The following is a 21433-nucleotide window of genomic DNA, read 5'->3' as shown; positions in this document are numbered from 1 at the left end:
CTCTGCGCTGTGGCATGATGTCATGCTGGTCACATGACCACGGAAGTGTCCTCAGACCATGCTGGCTCTCTGGGCTAAGAAACAGAGACGGCATCGTCCCCTAGAATCGGACACGATTGGATAGGGGAAACCTTTATGTTTACACCTTACTAACAAGAGGATTGCATCTAGATTGGAGACATTGCCATTTCTAACACACACCCGTCTATGACCCCACCTTAGGTGGGGCCCCAAAATATCAATTTAAAACTATTCTTTTATTATAGGAAATTCATGCAGGATTAGTTAAAAGAAATCAAGCACATTTTAGGCCATCACCCAGATTTGTATGGATTAGAGCTACATAAAAATGCATGTGAATAAAACAAAGTAGCTTTTTTAGATACCCTCCAGTATTCATATTTATTAAGGGAGAAGCCATAATATTTGTTCAATTATTTAAATGATTTCTATGGCTAACCATCTCATAAAAACATCTCTGGGTGATGTACAAAGATTAGTGGTTAAGGCGCCAGGCTAGAAAGCGAGAGCTGCTGAGTTCATGTCCTGCCTTGGGGCTGAACGCTGACTGGATGACTTTGGACCAATCACAGAAAACAGCTGAGTTCTAGTCCTGCCTTAGCCATGAAAGACAGCTGAGTGCCAGTCACTCACTCTCAACCCATCTCTCGCCGCAAGGTTGCTACTGTAGGGAAAATAGCACAAAGAAGCATTAGATATGTTCAATTGCCTTCAGTTCATAAAATAATAATAATAAAGGTGCAATATAAATTAAATAAATAAAATTAACCCAACAAAGCACGGGCAAAGTCATTGGCAGGAAAGATTAAGAGCTGGCAAAAGATTTTGTGTCGGCTCCATTGTAATCATAAGTCAATGACTAGGTGTATTAGCACGGGTTGAAAATTCTGCTTTTCATAAAGACAATGCAATGCATTTAACAAGTCCTAGAATGTATGATGAAGTAGTCCAAATTTATACAGGTTACTTTCAGACACCAACAAAGTGCCTCTAGATAATAAAGAACCTACAGAATATGTTGGTTCTTTTTTTATCATCCAGCATGGACTGAATATTTCGATATTAAAACAGCAGCTCAGAACTGTTTCCAGCTTCATTTTGCAGGCTCAAATAGGATTGGCTTTAAATGACCAGGAGTGACATGATTCTTCTGAACACACCCCCAACAGTTCTATGTGGAAGAAGCTGGACAGCTGTTTCATAAGATAAATCTGGCTAAAAACATTTCCATTTGTTAATTTTTTTTTTAAAAAAATCCCAGTTTGTGCTACAAGATTTGTAGAATACACTATTGAAGTAAATTGTTGATTTCTTGAAGAGGAGGGGGAGGGGAGAGGACGGGGGAGGAGGAGGAGGAGGAGGAAGAGGAGGAAAAATTGGCCCCTTGTGCTATACTTTCAATATTTTTTTGACGGAAATGTAAATAAATAACTCAGGCACCTTTTGAAAATCCAGCTTCAGGAACAAATTAAAAAAGCGAACAAAACACATCCCCAGTATTTTGGGAATCAGTTGTATATCTGAGCAACAGGAAGTATTCAACACGGTGGTTGAAAGCCCTTTGTAAACTCACTCTCCAGTCTTATTTTGAGCCTTCCCAGCAATGGACAGTTGCATTCTGCATTTTTTGCAAAACAATATCCACCAGGGAATTCACATTATCAGTGCCATAAAATTTCAAGTCTTCAGTTCACTGTTAGCTTATGAATTAAGTCCATGCACGTTTGTTAAAAGGATTCCACACACCCCTCCCAGCCACCCCCATCCCCACCAATACTTTGTGGTTTGTTCTTTATGCCGATGGCAAATTAAGTAAACGACGGCAACTGTAAAACACAAAGTTTCGTGCTCCAGGTAGAGCAAAATCAAGAATCCTCACAATGCTCCAGCTGCATTCGTAAGATTCCTCTCTTGTGGAGAAACCACAGCTGTAAGAATTCCTCTGGCATGGCATGGAAGCCGGGATCTGGCATGATGTTATCGTAGTAATGATGACTAATATACCGCCCATGGAGGTCCACCGAAAAAGGCCAGAAACCATAAATTGTCACTTCTTCACAAAGACCAAGAGCTGCACTGGCCAAGAAGAGACCGGTTGAAAGCCGCTTAGCGTGAATCCCTTTGCTCTTCCAAAAATTGCCAATATCCCGTAGGAAGTTAGGGTTGGCGAAGATCACCTTTTGTTTGGCTCCAACGTCAGTGAGGGTGTAGTACACTCGGAGAGAAGGCTGAGTGCCTATTTTCATGGAGAAAGCCGGCATGTAGATGTAGCTCTGGTTATAGACTTTAACGCTGTCCACAAATGTTTTTCGGGACCAAAGAAGATTCTGGAATCTGAAGAGAAGAGAAGAGAAGAGAAGAGAAGAGAAGAGAAGAGAAGAGAAGAGAAGAGAAGAGAAGAGAAGAGAAGAGAAGAGAAGAGAAGAGAAGAGGAGAGGAGAGGAGAGGAGAGGAGAGGAGAGGAGAGGAGAGGAGAGGAGAGGAGAGGAGAGGAGAGGAGAGGAGGGGAGGGGAGGGGAGGGGAGGGGAGGGGAGGGGAGAAGGGAAGGGAAGGGAAGGGAAGGGGAGGGGAGGGGAGGGGAGGGGAGGGGAGGGAAGAGGAGAGGAGAGGAGAGGAGAGGAGAGAAGGAAAGAGAAAAAGAAAGAGAAAGAGAAAATGAAAAAGAAAGTTATATGGTAAGTTCATGCTTTCCCAACTACTCAAAGCACACTATGAAAAGTCCAACAAAATATCGACAAGAATAACTTGTCAAAGTTAGTGAAGTTTTAGGGTCTCACTGCAACTAGGATCAAAGAAATAAGCTAGTGCTTCCCAACCAAGGCCACTTTAAGGTGCATGGGCTTCGAGAATTCTGGGAGTTGAAATCCACACATCTTAAGAGTAGCCACAGCTGACAAACATTGCAATAAAGGCAGGTTAATTTAAATCAATGCTGACGGTAAGTCTTGGGATTTCTGAGAAGGCTGTCATAAGCATTCTATAAAATGGTAGCTACTGGTGGTCCTCAACTGATGGCCACAATTGAGCCCCAAATTTCCATTGCTAAGTAAGACAGTTGTTAAGTGAATTTTGTGATTGACCCATCCAGTTGGTTTTCATGGCTCAGGCGGGACTAGAGCTCAATTGTCTCCTGATGATTGGCCCAAAGTCATAAAAAGGTGGTTTTCATGCGTAAAGCAGAACTAGAATCCACCACTTCCAGCTTTCTAGCCTGGTGCTTTTAGACCAGGGGTAGGCAACCTTGGCTCTTTTATGACTCGTGGACTTCAACTCCCAGACCAACTCCCATTTCAGACCAAACAGTCCTGCTTTCATGGCTAAAGCAGGACTAGAACTCACAGGCTCCCATTTTCTAGCCTGCTGCCTTAATCACTAGACCAAACTGGTTCTCTTGCTCCTCTAGAAGGGTTGGGAGAAGCAGAGATATCTTCAGCTGTTCCTCATTATCTAATCATTTTTGAAATGGGATTCTTCTTGCATTTTAATATTGAAATAGAAATTATTTAGGTCAGCTGCAGGACTGTTGGACCCAAGAAATAAGCTCTTCTTATCCTGTCTTCTTTCTGAGATCTGAAAGAGATTGATGCGTGGAAACCCACAGGACACTGAAGGATGTCAGATTTTTATATCCTTTTGATATCAGATTTTATTTCCGAAACTGAAGGTCTCCTGGTGGCCTCAGCAGGGGATCCTGATGCACCCCAGGGAGAATTGTTATCTTAATAAAGGTTACGCTAAGACGGGCAATATTTCTTTCTAGTGAAATGGTATATATGTAACTCAGGGTTGACCTATTCTTGATGCTCTCTGAGCTACTGTATATAAACAACCTATATTCAACTATTTAGGGGGAAAAACAGACAAAAACAAAGAGAAAAAAATTCTTAAGAAATAGGAAAACATGAAAAGTATTACTGGAAACTAAAACAGAAACTTTAACATAAAAAAGGGAAAACACGGAAATTATATCCCTTTCTGTCTCTGTCTCTTGTCTATTTAAGGATAGCAGATGTCAGGCTATTAAATTTACATTAAAAGGTAAAGGTAAAGGTTCCCCCGCACATGCGTGCTAGTCGTTTCCGACTCTAGGGGCCGGTGCTCATCTCCGTTTCAAAGCCGAAGAGCCAGCGTTTGTCCAAGGACGTCTCCGTGGTCATGTGGCTGGCATGGCTAGACGCCAAAGGCGCACGGAACGCTGTTACCTTCCCAACGCTGTTGTTGTTGTAAAGTTACCTTAGAGATAGTTTGATTTGTATTTTCATTTTGGATTTATTTGTGAACTCTGTTATTTGAATTAATTGCAGTATGCTATATATCTCCTCCTAAGAGGTATTTATGTTTTCTTGATGTGTTGTCTACATTTCTCTGATCCATGATGACCAAAAGTTGGAGTTTCCCTTCTTATCTGCAAATAGCTTTAGAGTCCCGGTTAAATAGATATTTGTAATCCAAAGAGTTCAAAAAAGATTTTTTTTCTAAAGTTTATAATTCTCTCTTTGTCTGCAGCCCAGATTATTGTCCTTTTTTGTCACAGCTGTTCTTTATTATTAAAGCTTTGAAGGTCACAAACACAAATTAGCTTTTCCCATCTTTTGGCAAGTTCTCTATGGAAATCATAGCTTGTCATAATCTTCATCCACCACTAGGTGTCAGCATCTATTTAGTTTTCAATATGAACAATAGTCTTTAAAATGAGAGTGTTTACCATTCAACAATCTGAAACTTGTCCAAAGTTAAATTTTAGCTTTCAAGTTTATAAATTTATTTCACTACCATATATTTTGATCCTCCATAGAAATTTTAATTCGCCACTTCCGTTAGTATAAGGATGGGACGGAAGTCCCCCTCCTTCACTTTCGGAGGTATTTTGCTTCTTGGGGATCTTTTCCAGGAAATTAAGTGTAGAATAGAAAAGGGAAAATCAGATTCCTTGCCCAGTTTCAAGCATACTGTTTACTGTAGTGCTGGTTAGCTCTTTTGGACTCCGGCTGCAAGTAGCTTGGGCTGATTGATGAAATACAGCCTTTCCCCTGTTGGGTTAGAAGGCTTTCCCCAAGACGAACGGAACGACCGCCGTCATTCCGGAGTCACCGGGGCACCCTTCTTTCTTCGCTGCCTCTCTGGGGTGGCTTGGACCCCATTAGGGTCTCCAGGCAGGACGAAAGTTGGCCGCAGGGGTGCGGCGGTCCGCAAGCCAGCGACCAGTCGCTATCACGCAGGACCGGAAGTCCCCTACAATTACATTCCTATCTGAAGTTCCTCAGAATATTGCTGTAGTAAATAACGGAGATCTACAAAGCATCTTCCCCTTGGAGAAAGAAGTCACCTTAGATGGCCTGACTTTCCTCAGAAATGCAAAGAAGAGAAACGCTCATTTGCTGCAGGGAAGAGCAGCTGGCAGGCAATTTTCCTTCTCTGCATTCCCTTCTCTTTGCCAGCTGGAAAATCCCCGAGTCAATCTTGGTCACACTGCAGAATCAAACCGTGGCATTTTTGTGGCTCACACACTTCCTTAAAGAAGCTGCAGAGACATCAAGAAAGTAGCTGAAAGTAACTGAAGCAACCACAGACTCAAGAGAGAAGAAAGGATCTTAGGCGAAATTAAACCTAACGTGGCTTGAGTGCCATCACTATGTGTGTGTGTGTGTATAAAATTGCTGTAGCACAAGAACTGCTACAAAGACTTGCCTATCTGTAAAATGGCTCACGTTGAGGAACTGCTGGTTGACGGGGCTGTGGCTTCATAAAGGCGACTTGGATCTTGGCCCCAGAGTGCAGCTGTTGTGTGAAACAGCAGCCCAAGCAACGGCCTAGCACTGAATGCCCATTGTTAAGAATTGTTTTGTTCATCAAATCACTTTTAAGCCAACCTTCCCGACACAACTATTAGGATGAATGCCATGGATAATCTAGATCGCCATCTGGTAAGCCACCCAGGCCAGAGAACTAAAGTTCTCTGCTCTACAGCTGGGCAAAGCTTTAATGGTGGGGATTCCATAATGCTGTGATTGATGCACCCCATCAAAGCAGATTCTGAAACCAGGAGACAGGGAGTTCTAGTCCCGCCTTAGGCATGAAAATCAACTGGCTGACTGGGCCAATCACCAGGAGACTGGGTTCTACTCCTCCCCCCCCCCCAGATATGAAAACTGGCTGGGTGACTTTGAGCCAATCACCAGGAGACAGGGAGTTCTAGTTCCATCTTAGGCATGAGAGCCAGTTGGGTGACTCTGGGCCAATCACTCTCTCTCAGCCCATTCCACCTTGCAGGATTGTTGTTGAGGGGAAAATAGGAGGAAGAAGGAGCATTATGTGTGGTTCAATGCCTTGAGTTACTCATAAAGTAATAAAGACAGGAGAAAAATCGAATGAATGAATGAATGAATGAATGAATGAATGAATGAATAACAGTCATGTTATTTCCCTTCATTGTCACCTTCCATGGATATGCAGCTTATGTCAAATCCTCTTCCAGCTAACTGTAGGACCGCTATAGCTAGTTTTAAAACCCCATTTTGTTGAAACACAGGGATTTTTTTGAGAATATTTTTTAAATTTTTTAATACAATTCAATAGTATTTATTCAACAAACATGAACCAGTACCGGGCTGCAGCATGCCAGCAACCGGTCCACACAAACAAGCAAAGCCCCATCCGTAGGATGCAGCCAGCACACAAAACCACGCACCCTCCGGTCCGTGAAAAAACCTCTCTCCATGGAACCTGGCCCTGGTGCCCAAAAGGTTGGGGACCTCTATGCTAAGAGTTGTCTAAAAACACAAAATATGGGCCCTGGCCGACACAGATAACAAGACTCCCTACAGCTTTTCCTAAAGGTGCTCTTTCCAAAAGGCAAATGGGCTTTCTTTCTTTTTTTTCCCCCCTTGAAAACATTTCACTTCTCATCCAAGAAGCTTCTTCAGTTCTAACTGACAGGTAGGGAATGGAAGGGTTTATATTCGTTGCAGTCATCTGGTGGTTAGCCCTCTGAAAGTCATTAGCCCTCTGAGAGTCATTGAGGGTTGATCTATCCTCTGCTTCATCTGAATCAGAGGGTAAACGGATGTGGAATCTTCCTGCGACGGCTGCCTGCATGAGGAATGAAACCGTTTCAATACTGCATCCAGTTTTGGTCACCACGATGTAAAAAAGATGTTGAGACTCTAGAAAGAGTCCAGAGAAGAGCAACAAAAATGATCAGGGGACTGGACGCTCAAACATATAAGGACCGGTTGCTGGAATTGGGTATGTCTAGTTTAACCAAGAGAAGGACGAGGGGTGAGATGATAGCAGTCTTCCAATATCTCAGGGGCTGCCCCAAAGAAGAGGGAGTCAAGCTATTCTCCAAACCGCCTGAAAGCAGGACAAGAAGCAACGGATGGAAATTAGTCAAGGAGAGAAGCAACCTAGAACTAAGGAGAAAATTCCTGACAGTGAGAACAATTAACCTGTGGAACAACCTGCCTCCAGAAGCTGTGAATGCTCCAACACTGGAAGTTTTTAAGAAGAGACTGGACAGACATTTGTCTGAAATGGTATAGGGTTTCCTGGTCGAGCAGGGGGTTGAACTAGATGACCTCCAAGGTCCCTTCCATCATCATCATCATCATCATTAAATGAAAAAGCCCAAGAAAGTCCAGTTGCCTTTTGGAAACGCACCTTTGGGACAACCATGGATGTTTGAAAATCTCTAGAGACATCCTCACAGCTTTGTGTCAGCCTCCAAACTTGGGGACAGCTTCCAGAGGCATGCAGAAGTCTCAAACAGATCAGTGTTTTAACTGTAACTGAACGGAAAATGCAGACCAGGAAACTTGGGCGACCTCAAAATTTACCTTAACAAAACAGAGATCACCAATAATAGAAAACAGATAAGGGGGGGGGGAATGGATAATAGAAAAAAAAATCACCCAAAGAGAAAGCAAGACAGCCAGATGTTTAACAAGAGCTACTCTTCAATTACAAAATTGAAGACTACAAAATTATAACCTTATCTTGAAATAGACATCGTATAGGATGAAAAGATGTAGTAGTTACAGTAAGTACAGGGAAAAGGCTGCATATTTATAGAAACAGAAGCACTCTCGGTCGTGCCAAATAACTCTTCTTTCGCAAGAAAAAGCATTAACTGGCCTTATTTCAAAAATAAGTATAAATGCACATATGTGGTGTTTGCAATTAAATAAGAAAAACAGAATGGGGGCAGAAGAGAAAAACAGGTGGGTGTATCTTGCTAGCTGAGATGTTAATATTTTGAACAGTGTGAGCGGGAAGACTGCTTACATTTTTAATCTACCATAATACCAACAAGCAAAGGACTGCAATTTTTTTTACGGTGCTAAAAAAAATAGCATATTTCAATCTCTTTGGACCAAGGCCAAACTCTCGACCGTTCTAAGGGTATCTCTAAGACAGCCTAGCAAAAAACAGCTGAGGAGAGGAATAAAAAATGAACAGATCCAGGAAAAGACTAGCTTTGCTTTAATTTTCATTTTAAAATCATTCCAAATTAATTTACATAATTTATGGCTTCACAGCAAGAACAAACTGCTTTATGTCAAGAACAAACATTTTTGAGGGTACAAAGCTGAATTAAAGGATGGAGGAAGGAGACCATCGAGCAAGGAATAACGTTGAACGAGGATCTGGCTGAAGGATCTGACTCCCTTATATTATTTGGAGGACCCTGAATAGGTTAAGGGTTGGAGTGCCTAAATATAAAACCAGCAGGCTCAAGTGGAGGATCTTAGCAGATAACAACATGCCATGTGAATGTGGAAAGAAGCAGAGCCCAGCCCCATGGTGGCGAACCTATGGCACACGTGCCACAGGTGGTACACAGAGCCCTCTCTGTGGGCACGCGCCGTTGCCCCAGTCCTAGGCCTTCAGCTGGGTTTTATAAAACCTTTTCGCTTTAGGCCGCCGCCGCCGTGTGCAAAAAAATAAATAAAAATCAATCAATCAATTTCAACTTCTCAAGGTGAAAAAAAAAAGATCTCGCAAAGTTGGAATTGATTGATTCAACTTTTTAGTCTTACCAGTCTGCCGTTACCACTGCAGCCACGCCCACTCAATGGACCATGGCCACCCGACACCTGATGATACATAAGTGGGTTCTGGGTTGCAGTTTGGGCACTCAGTCTCTAAAAGGTTCGCCATCACTGTTCTAGGCCATCTCCTGGTATGTCAGCTATGTACCTATAATGACATTTTGGCCAACAACAAAGCCAGGAAGGTGGCTTCATTCTGGCAGTTTAAAGTTTGATCTAGACATGGAAGAAGAAGGAATTTAATTAGTTCAGTATAACTAATACATCTTTCTCCTTGCATTGAATACGAGCTTCCCTTCAGTCCAATGAAACACTTAACACCGATAGCAAACCTGGGGTTATTCTGGAGGGTCACAGCCAAAACCTGGGGACTGGAAAGAGAAAATGGCTTCCAAGACTTGAGGTCAACCCTTCCAGGTTGGTCTTCATGACAAAGCCTGGAGCTGCATTGATGTAACAGAATCTCAAACCTTTTCCCTTCATCCCTCTTCTCAAAGTGAATCAATGCGGAGTCACCTAATGGTCTCTTTTTAATATATTGTAAGGGTTAATTCACACATTATTGACCATTAAATTCCTTCTCCAAGTCTTTGTTTGGTGGTGAGCCACGTGCTTACAACTACAGGTAGGTGATTGGTTGGGTATTTTGAGGATTTCAAGTGCAGGATTTCAAGTGCAGCCCAAATTGGGCAGTGCTGGTACAAGTCCCATCTCCTCTTGCATTAGATCTGGTGGGTTTCAACCTCTCCTGTAGCTTATCAGCTCAAGATTTTGCAGGGTATTTGAATTCTGAGCGGTGCAGCGGTTCAGTGCGTAAAACATTGGGCTTGTCAGTCGGAAAGCCAACAGCCCAAGTTCGAGACCCCAGCATCATGCAAAGGGGTGAGCTCCTGTCCTCGCCCCAGCTCCTACCAACCTAGCCATTCAAAAGTATGCCAATGCGAATAGATAAATAGGCACCACCTTGGTGGGAAGGAAACAGCACTCAGAAATGTCATGCTGAGCTAATGACCATGGAAATGTCTTCGGACAGCACTGGCTCAACGGCCCTTGAAATGGAGATGAGCACCATCCCCTACAGTCAGCAATGAATAACGGAGTAAAACCCACAGGGACTTCCTTTGAATTCTGAAGGAAATGCTCACATTCTGCTGCATGGGAGGTGAGCATAAACTTTTCTGCAGGGAATAAATCTTGGTTCTCTGCCTGCCAGCCTACCAAAAGCCTGTTGAGACTTTTGAAAAATCACACCCAGGCAGTCTGCATAATTTTTAGACACTGATGCTGAAAACCTCCCGATTCCAGACAATAATAAAGCAAAGGACATGTAATTTCCTACACACTTTAATCAAGATATGCACGGGCATGAGATGAAGGTTTACAAATATGGAAGATGACTTCATTTCTTACACAAAGATAACACACTGTGAGCATAAATGATAGCTTCAGAAGAATCTAAACGTGGGTGCCGTCTCAATCAGTTTCAGCGTGTAGAACTACAGAATTTCAGCTACTTCATTGTATTTCACTCCTCCACAATCACTTTTTGATAGTTAATTTGGATATTTGGAACTCTTTGTTTAGGCAGGGAAATTATTTCAGAATTCAGAGATGCAAATGCATCTAGTATTGTATACAGTATATATAGCAGGGGTCCCCAATCCTTAGGCCGAGGGTAGGCAACCTTGGCTCATGGACTTCAACTCCCAGAATTCCTAAGCCAGCCATGCTGAGGGGAAAGGGAGAGGTTTCTATGCTGAGCCATGCTGGCTCAGGAATTCTGGGAGTCGAAGTCCACGAGTCATAAAAGAGCCAAGGTTGCCTTCCCCTGTCCTAGGTGATTAAACAGGGAGGTATATCTATGGCAGGGGTAGGCAACCTTGGCTCTTTTATAACTCGTGGACTTCAACTCCCAGAATTCCTGAGCCAGCCATGCTGAGGGGAAAGGGAGAGGTTTCTATGCTGAGCCATGCTGGCTCAGGAATTCTGGGAGTTGAAGTCCATGAGTCATAAAAGAGCCAAGACTGCCTTCCCCTGTCCTAGGTGATTAAACAGGGAGGTATATCTATGGCAGGGGTAGGCAACCTTGGCTCTTTTATAACTCATGGACTTCAACTCCCAGAATTCCTGAGCCAGCATGGGGGAACTATACCCCCCTCATGACTCATGGACTTCAACTCCCAGAATTCCTGAGCCAGCCATGCTGAGGGGAAAGGGAGAGGTTTCCAAACTGAGCCATGCTGCCTTAGGAATTCTGGGAGTTGAAGTCCACGCCGAGGTTGCCTACCCCTGTCCTAGGCCACAGCCTGGTACCAGGCCGCTTGGGAACTGGGTTGTGCAAGCGGCAGGCAAGTGCATGAAGTCCATTTGTGCAAGGTGGGTGCATGAGCAAAACCATCCCCTCTTCCCTCCCCTCCCCCACTGCCGCCACCATTGCAGGTCCACAAAGCTGGAAAGGTTTGGGACCACTGATATAGTATTGTGCAAATTACATTTCCCCACCCGCACCCCCACCCCGCCTGTACTTCTTGTTAGGAGACACTTCATACAAAGTTGAGACTCAGGCCTCATTTATAGTTTTCCTTTTTAGCTACATGTTTGGCTCCTGAAACGTTACATGCTTCAAACACAGGTTTCAAGGGCTAAAAATTTCCTTTTTAAGTACCAAAATTGGGAATCTTGTGAGCTTTTGACCCATGTCGAGTGCACAGGATTGGCTCTGACTATCATATTCCAGTATTCACCCCTCTTTTTTGAAGCAGGTTGATGCAAACCAATTTCAAATCACCTGAGATGACAAAATGAGTCCTTTGACTTCTTAACACACCCTGTAAGATTGTGGTTGATTGCACACAGGCTGCTAGAAAGACAATTCTGCTCACAACATTCTGACTTTAAAATGCCTCTTTTTCCTTTCTTTAAAAACAAACAAACCAGGATGCCTCTTTTTCCTTCTCATTCAGCCTAGGAACTGAAGAAGAGACAGGCAATTCGCTGCTTACCTGTTATTAATTATGCTGGGATTTGCAGTTACCAGTTGAGTTTTTGATCCAACATCATTGCTGTATTCATTGCCTAGTGGAGCAAGATTACATCTGGAAGGAAGAAAAAGAAAAGCATATTATATTAAATTATACTTCTTGTGTGCATTCATGTATCTGAGGGGTCATTGGAGCTCTCTGAGATTGTTTTCTTGCAGATGGTTCATTACCCAAACTAGGTTACATCACTGGACTATGCAAAAGGGACTATATCACTCAGCCCAAAAAAGGAACAAAAAGACCCAAGCATCGCTCCATCAGCAAAGCAGCACCCAGATACAATCAGGTAAACAAAACTCCAATCAAGAAACTGCCAAAGAAGCCAACAGCAAACAGCCCAATCAAAGAATCTGCCCCCACCAACACTGACAGGCAAGCCACTAGAATGCAGAACTGACAGCAAACCGCACTCCTTACCAGCACTGATGTTGTTATCTAGTTGGGTGATGAGACGTCTGCAAGAAAACAAGCAGGCTCAGAGAGCATCAAGGACCCCTCATTTCAACTCTGAGCTACTAATTATTCTCTTTTATTAGTAGTCATGTATTTGCTCGAGTCAAAAATCTATTAAGAAAAAGGTTTTTCCCCACGAGGCGAGTAAACGTACTGCCTCAGTTGGGACTAGCAACTCCATTGCTGAGCAAAGTGGCTGTTGTGAAATGCCATGTAGCGGCACTGGACTTGTGACATCAGTTCTGCTGTGGCTGTTAAGCAAATCCATCACAGGTCATTAAACGCCACATCACAGGACCACAACTCTTATTGACTCTGCTTGTCGGAAACCAGCAACTGAAACTCATACATGGCAACCATATGACCGCAGGACACTATAAACGTCATAAACATGTGCCGGTTGCGAAGCACCCAAAGGGTGATCATCGTGTGATCATGGGCACACTGCGACAGCAGCAAATTCAAGAACCGGTCATAAAGCAACTTTTTCAGCACTGTCATAACTTCAAACAGTCACTGAACAAGCAGTCAGTAAGAGAGGACTACCTGTTAAACTAGACATGGACAAGGAGATGGTAATAATGCAGTATTTCCGCACATGTCTTAAGCGCAGAAAAATCTGCATTTAACCTTCGATATCCCTAGGCCGAGATAGGTCTGAAAACAGCATTTTAAGTTACTATATGGAAGATATTTATTTATTTATTTATTTATTAGTTTTTATAAACCGCCCTTCTCCCGAGGGACTCGGGGCGGTGTACAGAGGAAGGACGAAGAATACAGACCGAACAATAAAATAATAAGAAACACTAATGAACACAAACTGGGACCCCAATTAACGCTATCATGCCAGGCCAGCCTGCTGGAACAAAAAAGTTTTTAAGTCGCGACGGAAGGCACGGAGGTCAGGGGCCATCCGGATTTCGGTAGGTAAGGTATTCCAGAGGGCTGGCGCACCCACTGAGAATGCCCTCCCCCTGGGGGCCACCAGCCGACATTCCTTGAGCGGTGGCACCCTGAGGAGGCCCTCTCTGTGGGAGCGCACAGGACGGTGGGGTGCTGACATCGGCAGAAGGTGCTCCCGTAGGTAGTCCGGACCCATGCCATGTAGGGCTTTGAATGTCATTGTTAGCACCTTGAACTTCACACGGAAGGCAACCGGAAGCCAGTGCAGCGCACGGAGGAGAGGTGTGATATGGGAGTATCGGGAGGCTCCCAAGAGTGTCCGTGCCGCCGCACTTTGCACCAGTTGAAGCTTCCGAGTGGATCTCAAGGGCAGCCCCATGTAGAGAGCGTTACAATAGTCTAGGCGAGATGTCACAAGGGCATGGGTGACTGTACGTAAGGAATCCAGGTCTAGATAAGGCCGTAGTTGGCGAACTAGTCGAACCCGGGAGAAGGCCCCCTTGGTCACAGCTCCAATGTGGTCTTCCAGGGAGAGCTGCGAGTCTAGGAGGACACCCAGGTTGCGGGCCCTATCAGCAGGGGGAAGTAGCTTGTCCCCAATGTTAAGCAGTGGGACGTTCTGAATCTCCTGGCTTGCCGGTACGTACAGCCATTCAGTCTTGTCCGGGTTCAGTTGAAGCCTGTTTCTCCCCATCCATTCCCGGACCGCTTTCAGGCAGCGGGACATCACGTCTAGGGCATCACTGATATTGTTAGGAGTTGAGATAAAAAGCTGGGTGTCATCAGCATACTGATGGTACCCTACTCCAAAACTGCGAATGACCTCACCCAGCGGTTTCATGTAGATAAACACTAAGGAGGTTGAAACACTGATATAATATGGAAATGATGACAGTACACTTTGGTCTGCATATCAATCCTTGGTATGTCCAATAAAAAACAGCTGGATCAGAGGTGATGGGAAGGGTTATTGTCTGAAATCCTTTTTTCCAGTGCCCTTGTAACTTTGAACAGTCACTCAATAGAATAAAAAATGTAACGTAATGTAATAATAGAATAGAGTAGAGTAGAGTAGAGTAGAGTAGAGTAGAGTAGAGTAGAGTAGAATAGAATAGAATAGAATAGAATAGAATAGAATAGAATAGAATAGAATAGAATAGAATAGAATAGAATAGAATATGGAATGGAATGGCCCAGAGTATGGAATGGAATGGAATAGAATAGAATAGAATCAGAAATGGATAGGATAGAATAGAACAGAATATGGAATGGAACGGAACGGAATAGAATATGGAATGGAATGGAATAGAACAGAATAGAATAGAATAATAACTTTATTGTCGCTTTGAATGTACACTAATTGGCATACATTAAAATAAAATTTCATTGCATACAGCTCTCAAAGGCTCACCAACCTCCGCTATACGCTCCCTAAATATGAGAAAAATAAATAAATAATTATGCATATACCCACATATATTACATATATTACACAGAGAAGTGACAGTCTAGTTCAGGTTATGTACACATGTACATGGCGAGAAAAACGAATCTTGCGAGTTTACCAGACGGAATGGTTGTAAGTTTAGGACTACTTGTAATTCTTCCTGAGAAAAGGTTCTCTATACTTAAAAAAAAAAAAACAATAAAGGGAGGAAAGGCAAGCGTAGCCAAAATGGCGGCTTTTACCTCATGACGAAGTCCGCTTGATCAATCTGCTTGCCGCAGCGGCTGTTCTTCAGAATGCCGCTGTTGCCCACCACAGAGCATCTCTTCAGTGGTAGCTGGAGTGGAATCTCCTGGCAAGAGAAAACAGGAGTCACAATCACACCTGGAAAAAGAAGCGATGCATCTGGTGATTTTAGAAGGAGGGTTGAGGGAGCCCAATATTGCTGGAGAACAGGCTTTGGGTCTTCAAGAGACACGCTTTGTATCTACCTTAGAGCGATTAAACTTTTGGAATTCATCAACACAAGATGAATTGTAATTGGACCAATTCAGTTCAGTTCAAGAAGTCCTGGGATCAGTGCTATAGGACTGCCTCTGAAGAACATCTCTTGGGAGACCAAAAGGCTCCTTCTGCAGCTGTGGACTGCTAGATTAGATGGGACAGATGTGATCCAGAAGGGCACTGCTTATATTCTTACCTTTTCTATGGGTTTCTTAACCTCAGCATTACCTAAAACCATAACCAGAGTAGGATCTGAACTATAAGGGGCTTTGAAGGTCAGAAAATAAATCTCATGGATTGCACAACACAGGATGCCCACTTTAGAGGCAATGAGAAAGGTGACACCTGCAGCTGGATACAAACATTTTACATGATTTCCTTCCTTTTTCCCAGTAGCAGGGGGGAAAAACCCTGAGCTTGTTGGCATAACAGAAAAACTACGGTACATGTAATGAGTTAGGTAAAGGTAAAGGTTCCCCCGCACATGCGTGCTAGTCGTTTCCGACTCTAGGGGGCGGTGCTCATCTCTGTTTCAAAGCCGAAGAGCCAGCGCTTGTCCGAGGACATCTCTGTGGTCATGTGGCTAGCATGACTAGACGCCAAAGGCGCACAAAATGCTGTTACCTTCCCACCGTAGTGGTCCCTATTTTTCTACTTGCATTTTTACGTGCTTTCGAACTGCTAGGTTGGCAGAAGCTGGGACGAGTAACAGGCGCTTACTCTGTTACGCGGCACTTGGGATTCGACCCTCCAAACTGCCGACCTTCTGACCGACAAGCTCAGTGTTCTAACCCACTGAGCCACCGCGTCCCTTATGTAATGAGTTAAGCTATACTTAAAATATCTCTTGTTGCAGGTGAAGAAGGAGAGTGCAAAAGTTGGGTTGAAACTAAACATTAAGAAAACCAAGATCATGGCATCCAGCCCTTTCAATTCCTGGCAAATAGATGGGGAAGAAATGGAGGTAGTGACAGATTTTATTTTCCTGGGCTCCAAGATCACTGCAGATGGGGACTGTAGCCAAGAAATTAAAAGACACTTGCTCCTCGGGAGGAAAGCCATGGCAAATCTAGACAGCACACTAAAAAGCAGAGACATCACCCTGTCAACAAAAGTGCGTATAGTCAAGGCTATGGTCTTCCCAGTTGCAATGTATGGCAGTGAAAGCTGGACCATAAAAAAGGCTGAGCGCCAAAGAATTGAGGCCTTTGAACTCTGGTGCTGGAGAAGACTCCTGCGAGTCCCTTGGACTGCAAGGCGATCAAACCAGTCAGTCCTAGAGGAGATCAACACTGACTGCTCTTTAGAAGGCCAGATCCTGAAGCTAAAACTCAAATACTTTGGCCACCTAATGAGAAGGAAGGACTCACTGGAGAAGAGCCTAATGCTGGGAAAGATTGAGGGCAATAGAAGAAGGGGACGACAGAGAAGGAGGTGGCTGGATGGAGTTACTGAAGCAGTAGGCGTGAGCTTAAATGGACTCCAGAAGATGGTAGAGGACAGGAAGGCCTGGAGGAACGCTGTCCATAGGGTCGTGATGGGTCGGACACGACTTCGCAACTAACAACAACAACAAATATCAACTCAATACAGTGTAGTAGACCTGAGCTTGCAACCACTGAGAAGGTGACTAACCAAACGTGGAGAAGAGATTTGAGAGGTCTATTCTTCCTGTATGGCAGATGTACGCAATCTTCTATAGGTTTCCTAATCATAGTTCCCAGCAATCCCCATCCAAGGCCCTGCTTGCCTTCAGAAGTTGTGGTCCTCCATCACTGGAGGTTTTTAAGAAGAGATTGGACAACTGTTTGTTTGAAATGTTATAGGGCAGGGCTCTTCAAACTTGTCCCTTTTATGACTTGTGGACTTCAACTCCCAGAATTCTTTAGTTGGCCATTTTGATGAAACTGCAGGCTTGGATCCAGACCAGGGGTCTTCAAACTTGTCCCTTTTATGACTTGTGGACTTCAACTCCCAGAATTCCTCAGCCAGCATCACCCATTCCTCATACAAGTGAATGTAGATTTCTGTCACATTTATGGATCAATTTTACAAGATATACTTATATTTTAAATTTGTTAGATGCTTTCAGACTGTGATTAAATAAGGGGATAGAACTATTTATTTTAAATAATGGGATGGAACTATTTTAAATGTAAAATAAAATGTTTTCAGATATATAAATTAACAAGCAAGGAAATGAATAGTGAGATATGCCACTTTTGTTATCTTTTGGAGGTTGAGTCTATAAGTTTTCCTGCGACAACATCAGAGAAATTATTTGCTGAAAAACTTCCAAAGAAAGATGCTGTCCTTGTTAGATAATGTCATTCTGCAATAAAATCAAGGCTGGTGCTTGTCTTTGTAAAAAATCAGGAGCGCTGTGTTTGTTTCTTTTATTTAGAAAAAGAGAGATAAGAGGCCTGGCAGATTGGTATCCATGATGATTTCATAGCCATCTTTTGAAAGCCTGTTTTCTGTTTCCAAAAGATGTCTGGGGAAAATGCTTTCTGAATTATTTACAGTAATACATTGGGGAAGGATGATAATGCCCTATCTGTTTGCTTACTAGGTGGGAAACATATGGGATTTTTTTTTCTTCTATTATTCTAATGCAAACTATAGTCTTTCAACTCTAGCCCTGCTTGGAATTTACTCATTTCCCTTCCAGGATTAATTTATAAGGGAACATATTGAACAGCTGCATCGTAAGATACAACCTTTTGTATGTGATCCGTCCCCATGACCTATTGATCACTCTCAGAGCAATTCCTCATCAGTGAGCAATTCAAACTTGTTCAGGAATGCAAAATCAAGAAGAAGAAGAAGAAGAAGAAGAAGAAGAAGAAGAAGAAGAAGAAGAAGAAGAAGAAGAAGAAGAAGAAGAAGAAGAAGAAGAAGAAGAAGAAGAAGAAGAAGAAGAAGAAGAAGAAGAAGAAGAAGAAGAAGAAGAAGAAGCTTCATTGGACTGGCAGGATGGTGGGGGCTATAGAGCAGGGGTCTTCAAACTTTGCCCTTTTATACTTGTGGACTTCAACTCCCAGAATTCCTCAGCAAGGCACGCTGGCTGAGGAATTCTGGGAGTTGCAGTCCACAAGTCACAAAAGGGCCAAGTTTGAAGACCCCCTGCTATAGAGGGATTAGTTCTGAGAAGATGGGAGAGGGAATTGGAAGGATCTTAATTCTTTACAGTCATCTGGTTGTTAGCATTCTCCTTGAGAGCATTTGAGTCCACTTGGGGCTTTATCTGTGCCCTCAGGGTCATCTGTATCAGAGTGCAAATTCTTTTTGGACACTGCCGCAAGGGCTGCCTTGTAGACCGGAGATAGTTTGGGTCTTATCCCTCCCCCTCTGTTGAGACAGGACTGCTCAGCGTTAACATAAATGGCCTCTTTCATCTCTCTTTCAACCCAATGGTCCTTTCTATCCAGAACGTGGACTGAGGGCACAGATAAACCTCAAGAGCTAGAATCCCTCCATAGCTCCCACCATCCTGGCAGAACCGATGAAGCTTTTTGTATGAAAAGGGAAACTTCTTCTTCCTCAAGGAAAAAAACAGTCAAGTTGCCTTTAAAAATAAAACACCTTCGAGACAAGTGCGACATGGATGACTGAGAAACTCCACAGCCAGTCATTCCAAGTAGGTCTTGAATTACAACTGGTCACTTAGTGGTCATTTAAAGTTATGACAGGCATCACGAAAGGTACTTACAACCTGGTGACAGTGTTAAAACAATGTGAGGGCTACAACAGACAGTACAGCTGGAGACATGTTAAGTATGGAAGTTGGTTCTTGCATGTCTTTTTAACAACTCCACGTGGGACCCTTTGTTGACTGTTTGACAGATTTAGCTGTCAAAGACACTGCTTTCAGCCTTATGATACAGACACAATTTCAATTTGTGAAAGCATGAGAAAGTCATGATTTTTCCTGGCTGTAAAGCTGCTAGTAGCACTGTCAGCAAGACACTTTTCTCCAAAGTCCTCCCTTCAAAAGTTTAAGTTTACACATTAAGCCATATTAAAGGTAAAGGTTCCCCCGCACATGCGTGCTAGTCGTTTCCGACTCTAGGGGCCAGCGCTCATCTCCATTTCAAAGCCGAAGAGCCAGCGCTTGTCCGAGGACATCTCCGTGGTCATGTGGCCGGCATGACTAGACGCCAAAGGCGCACGGAACGCTGTTACCTTCCCACCGTAGTGGTCCCTATTTTGCTACTTGCATTTTTACGTGCTTTCGAACTGCTAGGTTGGCAGAAGCTGGGATGAGTAACAGGCGCTCACTCTGTTACGTGGCACTCAGGATTCGACCTGCCAAAGCCATATTACGTACTATCAAGTTGCCATTGACTCAGTTTCATTGTGGTCTCTGTAGAGCAGGGGTGTCAACCTGCCGGCCCGTGGGCCAGATGCATCATAGCGAAACCGCACCCACCCCGTTGCCGGCAATGGAAAAAAAAAGTCATGATACGTCATGACACGTCACGTGACGTTGTGAGTTTATGACACCCCCGCTGTAAAGGCATGATGGAATGCTGTATTCGGATCAGCTGGAGTGATCCTGAGTTTAAAAGCAGGTAAAAATCAGCCCGACAGCAATGGCAGACAGGATTTTTCAAGAAAGTTCTTTATCCAGGAAGAAATATACCAAGCATTAGGTCGATGAAGCTACCATTATTTGAAAATCGTACTACAACGTTTGAAACTTTCAAAAATAGGAGTTGTTTTTTAGAAAAAGGCCACAAAGCTCCAGAACAATTTTGGAAAGCAATACTTATTTTTCCCCGAATACCTATTTACAGTGGGATGGTGTATGAATGGGTGTTATTTGTCAGCTGCAGGTTTCGACAGCCTTAATCTACTTTTTTATTTTAGAAAATGAAATAAGGAAAGGGAGCAAGGAAATTACAGGCAACAGGGAGAAAGCAGAGCTGCTCAACTCATAATTTGCATCAGTCTTCACACACACAAAAAAAAACCATAGTCCAACACACCAAAAAAAAAACCACTGCAAAAGACATACTAGAAACAAAAGACAAAATAAGCAAGAAAATGGTAAGAGAACAGCTATCCAACCTTGACGAATATAAATCACCAGGACCCAAAAGATTACATCCCAGAGTTCGGAAAAAGCTGCCAGATGTTATCTCAGAATCATTGCACCACATCTTTCACAAATCCTGGAGCACCGGGGAAGTACCTGAGGATTGGAAAAAGGCTGATGTGGTCCCCATCTTCAAGAAAGGGAAAACAACGGACCCAGGAAACTACAGACCAATCAGTTTAACATCAATACCTGGGAAGATCCTAGAAAAGGTAATCAAAAAACACATCTGCGAACAAGTAGAAGCAAACAAAGTCGTAACTAGCAGCCAGCAGGGGTTTGTTAAAAACAGATCATGCCAAACCCACCTCATTGGTTTGGCCTACAATATCAGGCTGACAAAATGATTTCTCACTATCCTCGGAAACCTGCTCACACAACTCGGGATATTTTTCCCATAGTACACAAGGCAAATAACCACAACAACACTCGGGATTCTGAAACAGTACTGTGCTGACATTGTGAGAACACAGACATGGATCATTAATTACTATTAATCACTCCTTGGCATAGTCCTTCATACCGTCCTACTGCTGAGAATGATTAACCCTACAAAGTCAGCTGAATGTGGAAGAACCATGTGGTCAGTTACTCATTGGAGCAAAAGATGGAGGGTAGAAGATTTTTTTTTTAAATGTGTGTATGGGTTTTCTTTCTTTCTATGTGCATCCTTGCTATATGCAGAAGACCGTTATTCTTTCATCTCTTTGTAGTTAGTAAATGGTGACTTGTCCACTTACTTACACTTGACATTTTAATGATTTGATAACTTTTATTCTACCAAACGTCTAGTAATAGGACCCACCCATCTAACAGGCAGATACTATGACATTAAAAGGGTAAGTACTTTGTAATGACAAATATTTATATGTTACTTGTATGTAAGGGTGTAGGTCTATACATATGTTG

At 43.3% G+C, this 21433-nt stretch overlaps 1 protein-coding gene across 1 annotated transcript in view; it reads right to left on the bottom strand.

Moving 5' to 3' along the window:
* Positions 1–1886: 1886 nt before the first annotated feature.
* ST8SIA1 (ST8 alpha-N-acetyl-neuraminide alpha-2,8-sialyltransferase 1) overlaps positions 1887–21433 on the bottom strand; it is a gene marked incomplete at both ends in the record, with an annotated part of 38219 nt that continues 18672 nt past the window's right edge. Inside the window, 3 exons of the mRNA XM_083365342.1 lie at positions 1887–2355; positions 12075–12167; positions 15162–15271. Of these exons, the coding sequence (XP_083221468.1) occupies positions 1887–2355; positions 12075–12167; positions 15162–15271 (672 nt within the window). The remainder of the gene's footprint in view (positions 2356–12074; positions 12168–15161; positions 15272–21433) is intronic.

This window comes from Vipera ursinii, assembly GCF_947247035.1.
Source record: "Vipera ursinii genome assembly, chromosome: 6".
NCBI lineage: Eukaryota > Metazoa > Chordata > Lepidosauria > Squamata > Viperidae > Vipera > Vipera ursinii.
The sequence above is the reverse complement of the archived record's forward strand: the minus strand, read 5'-3'. Positions and strand labels throughout refer to the sequence as shown.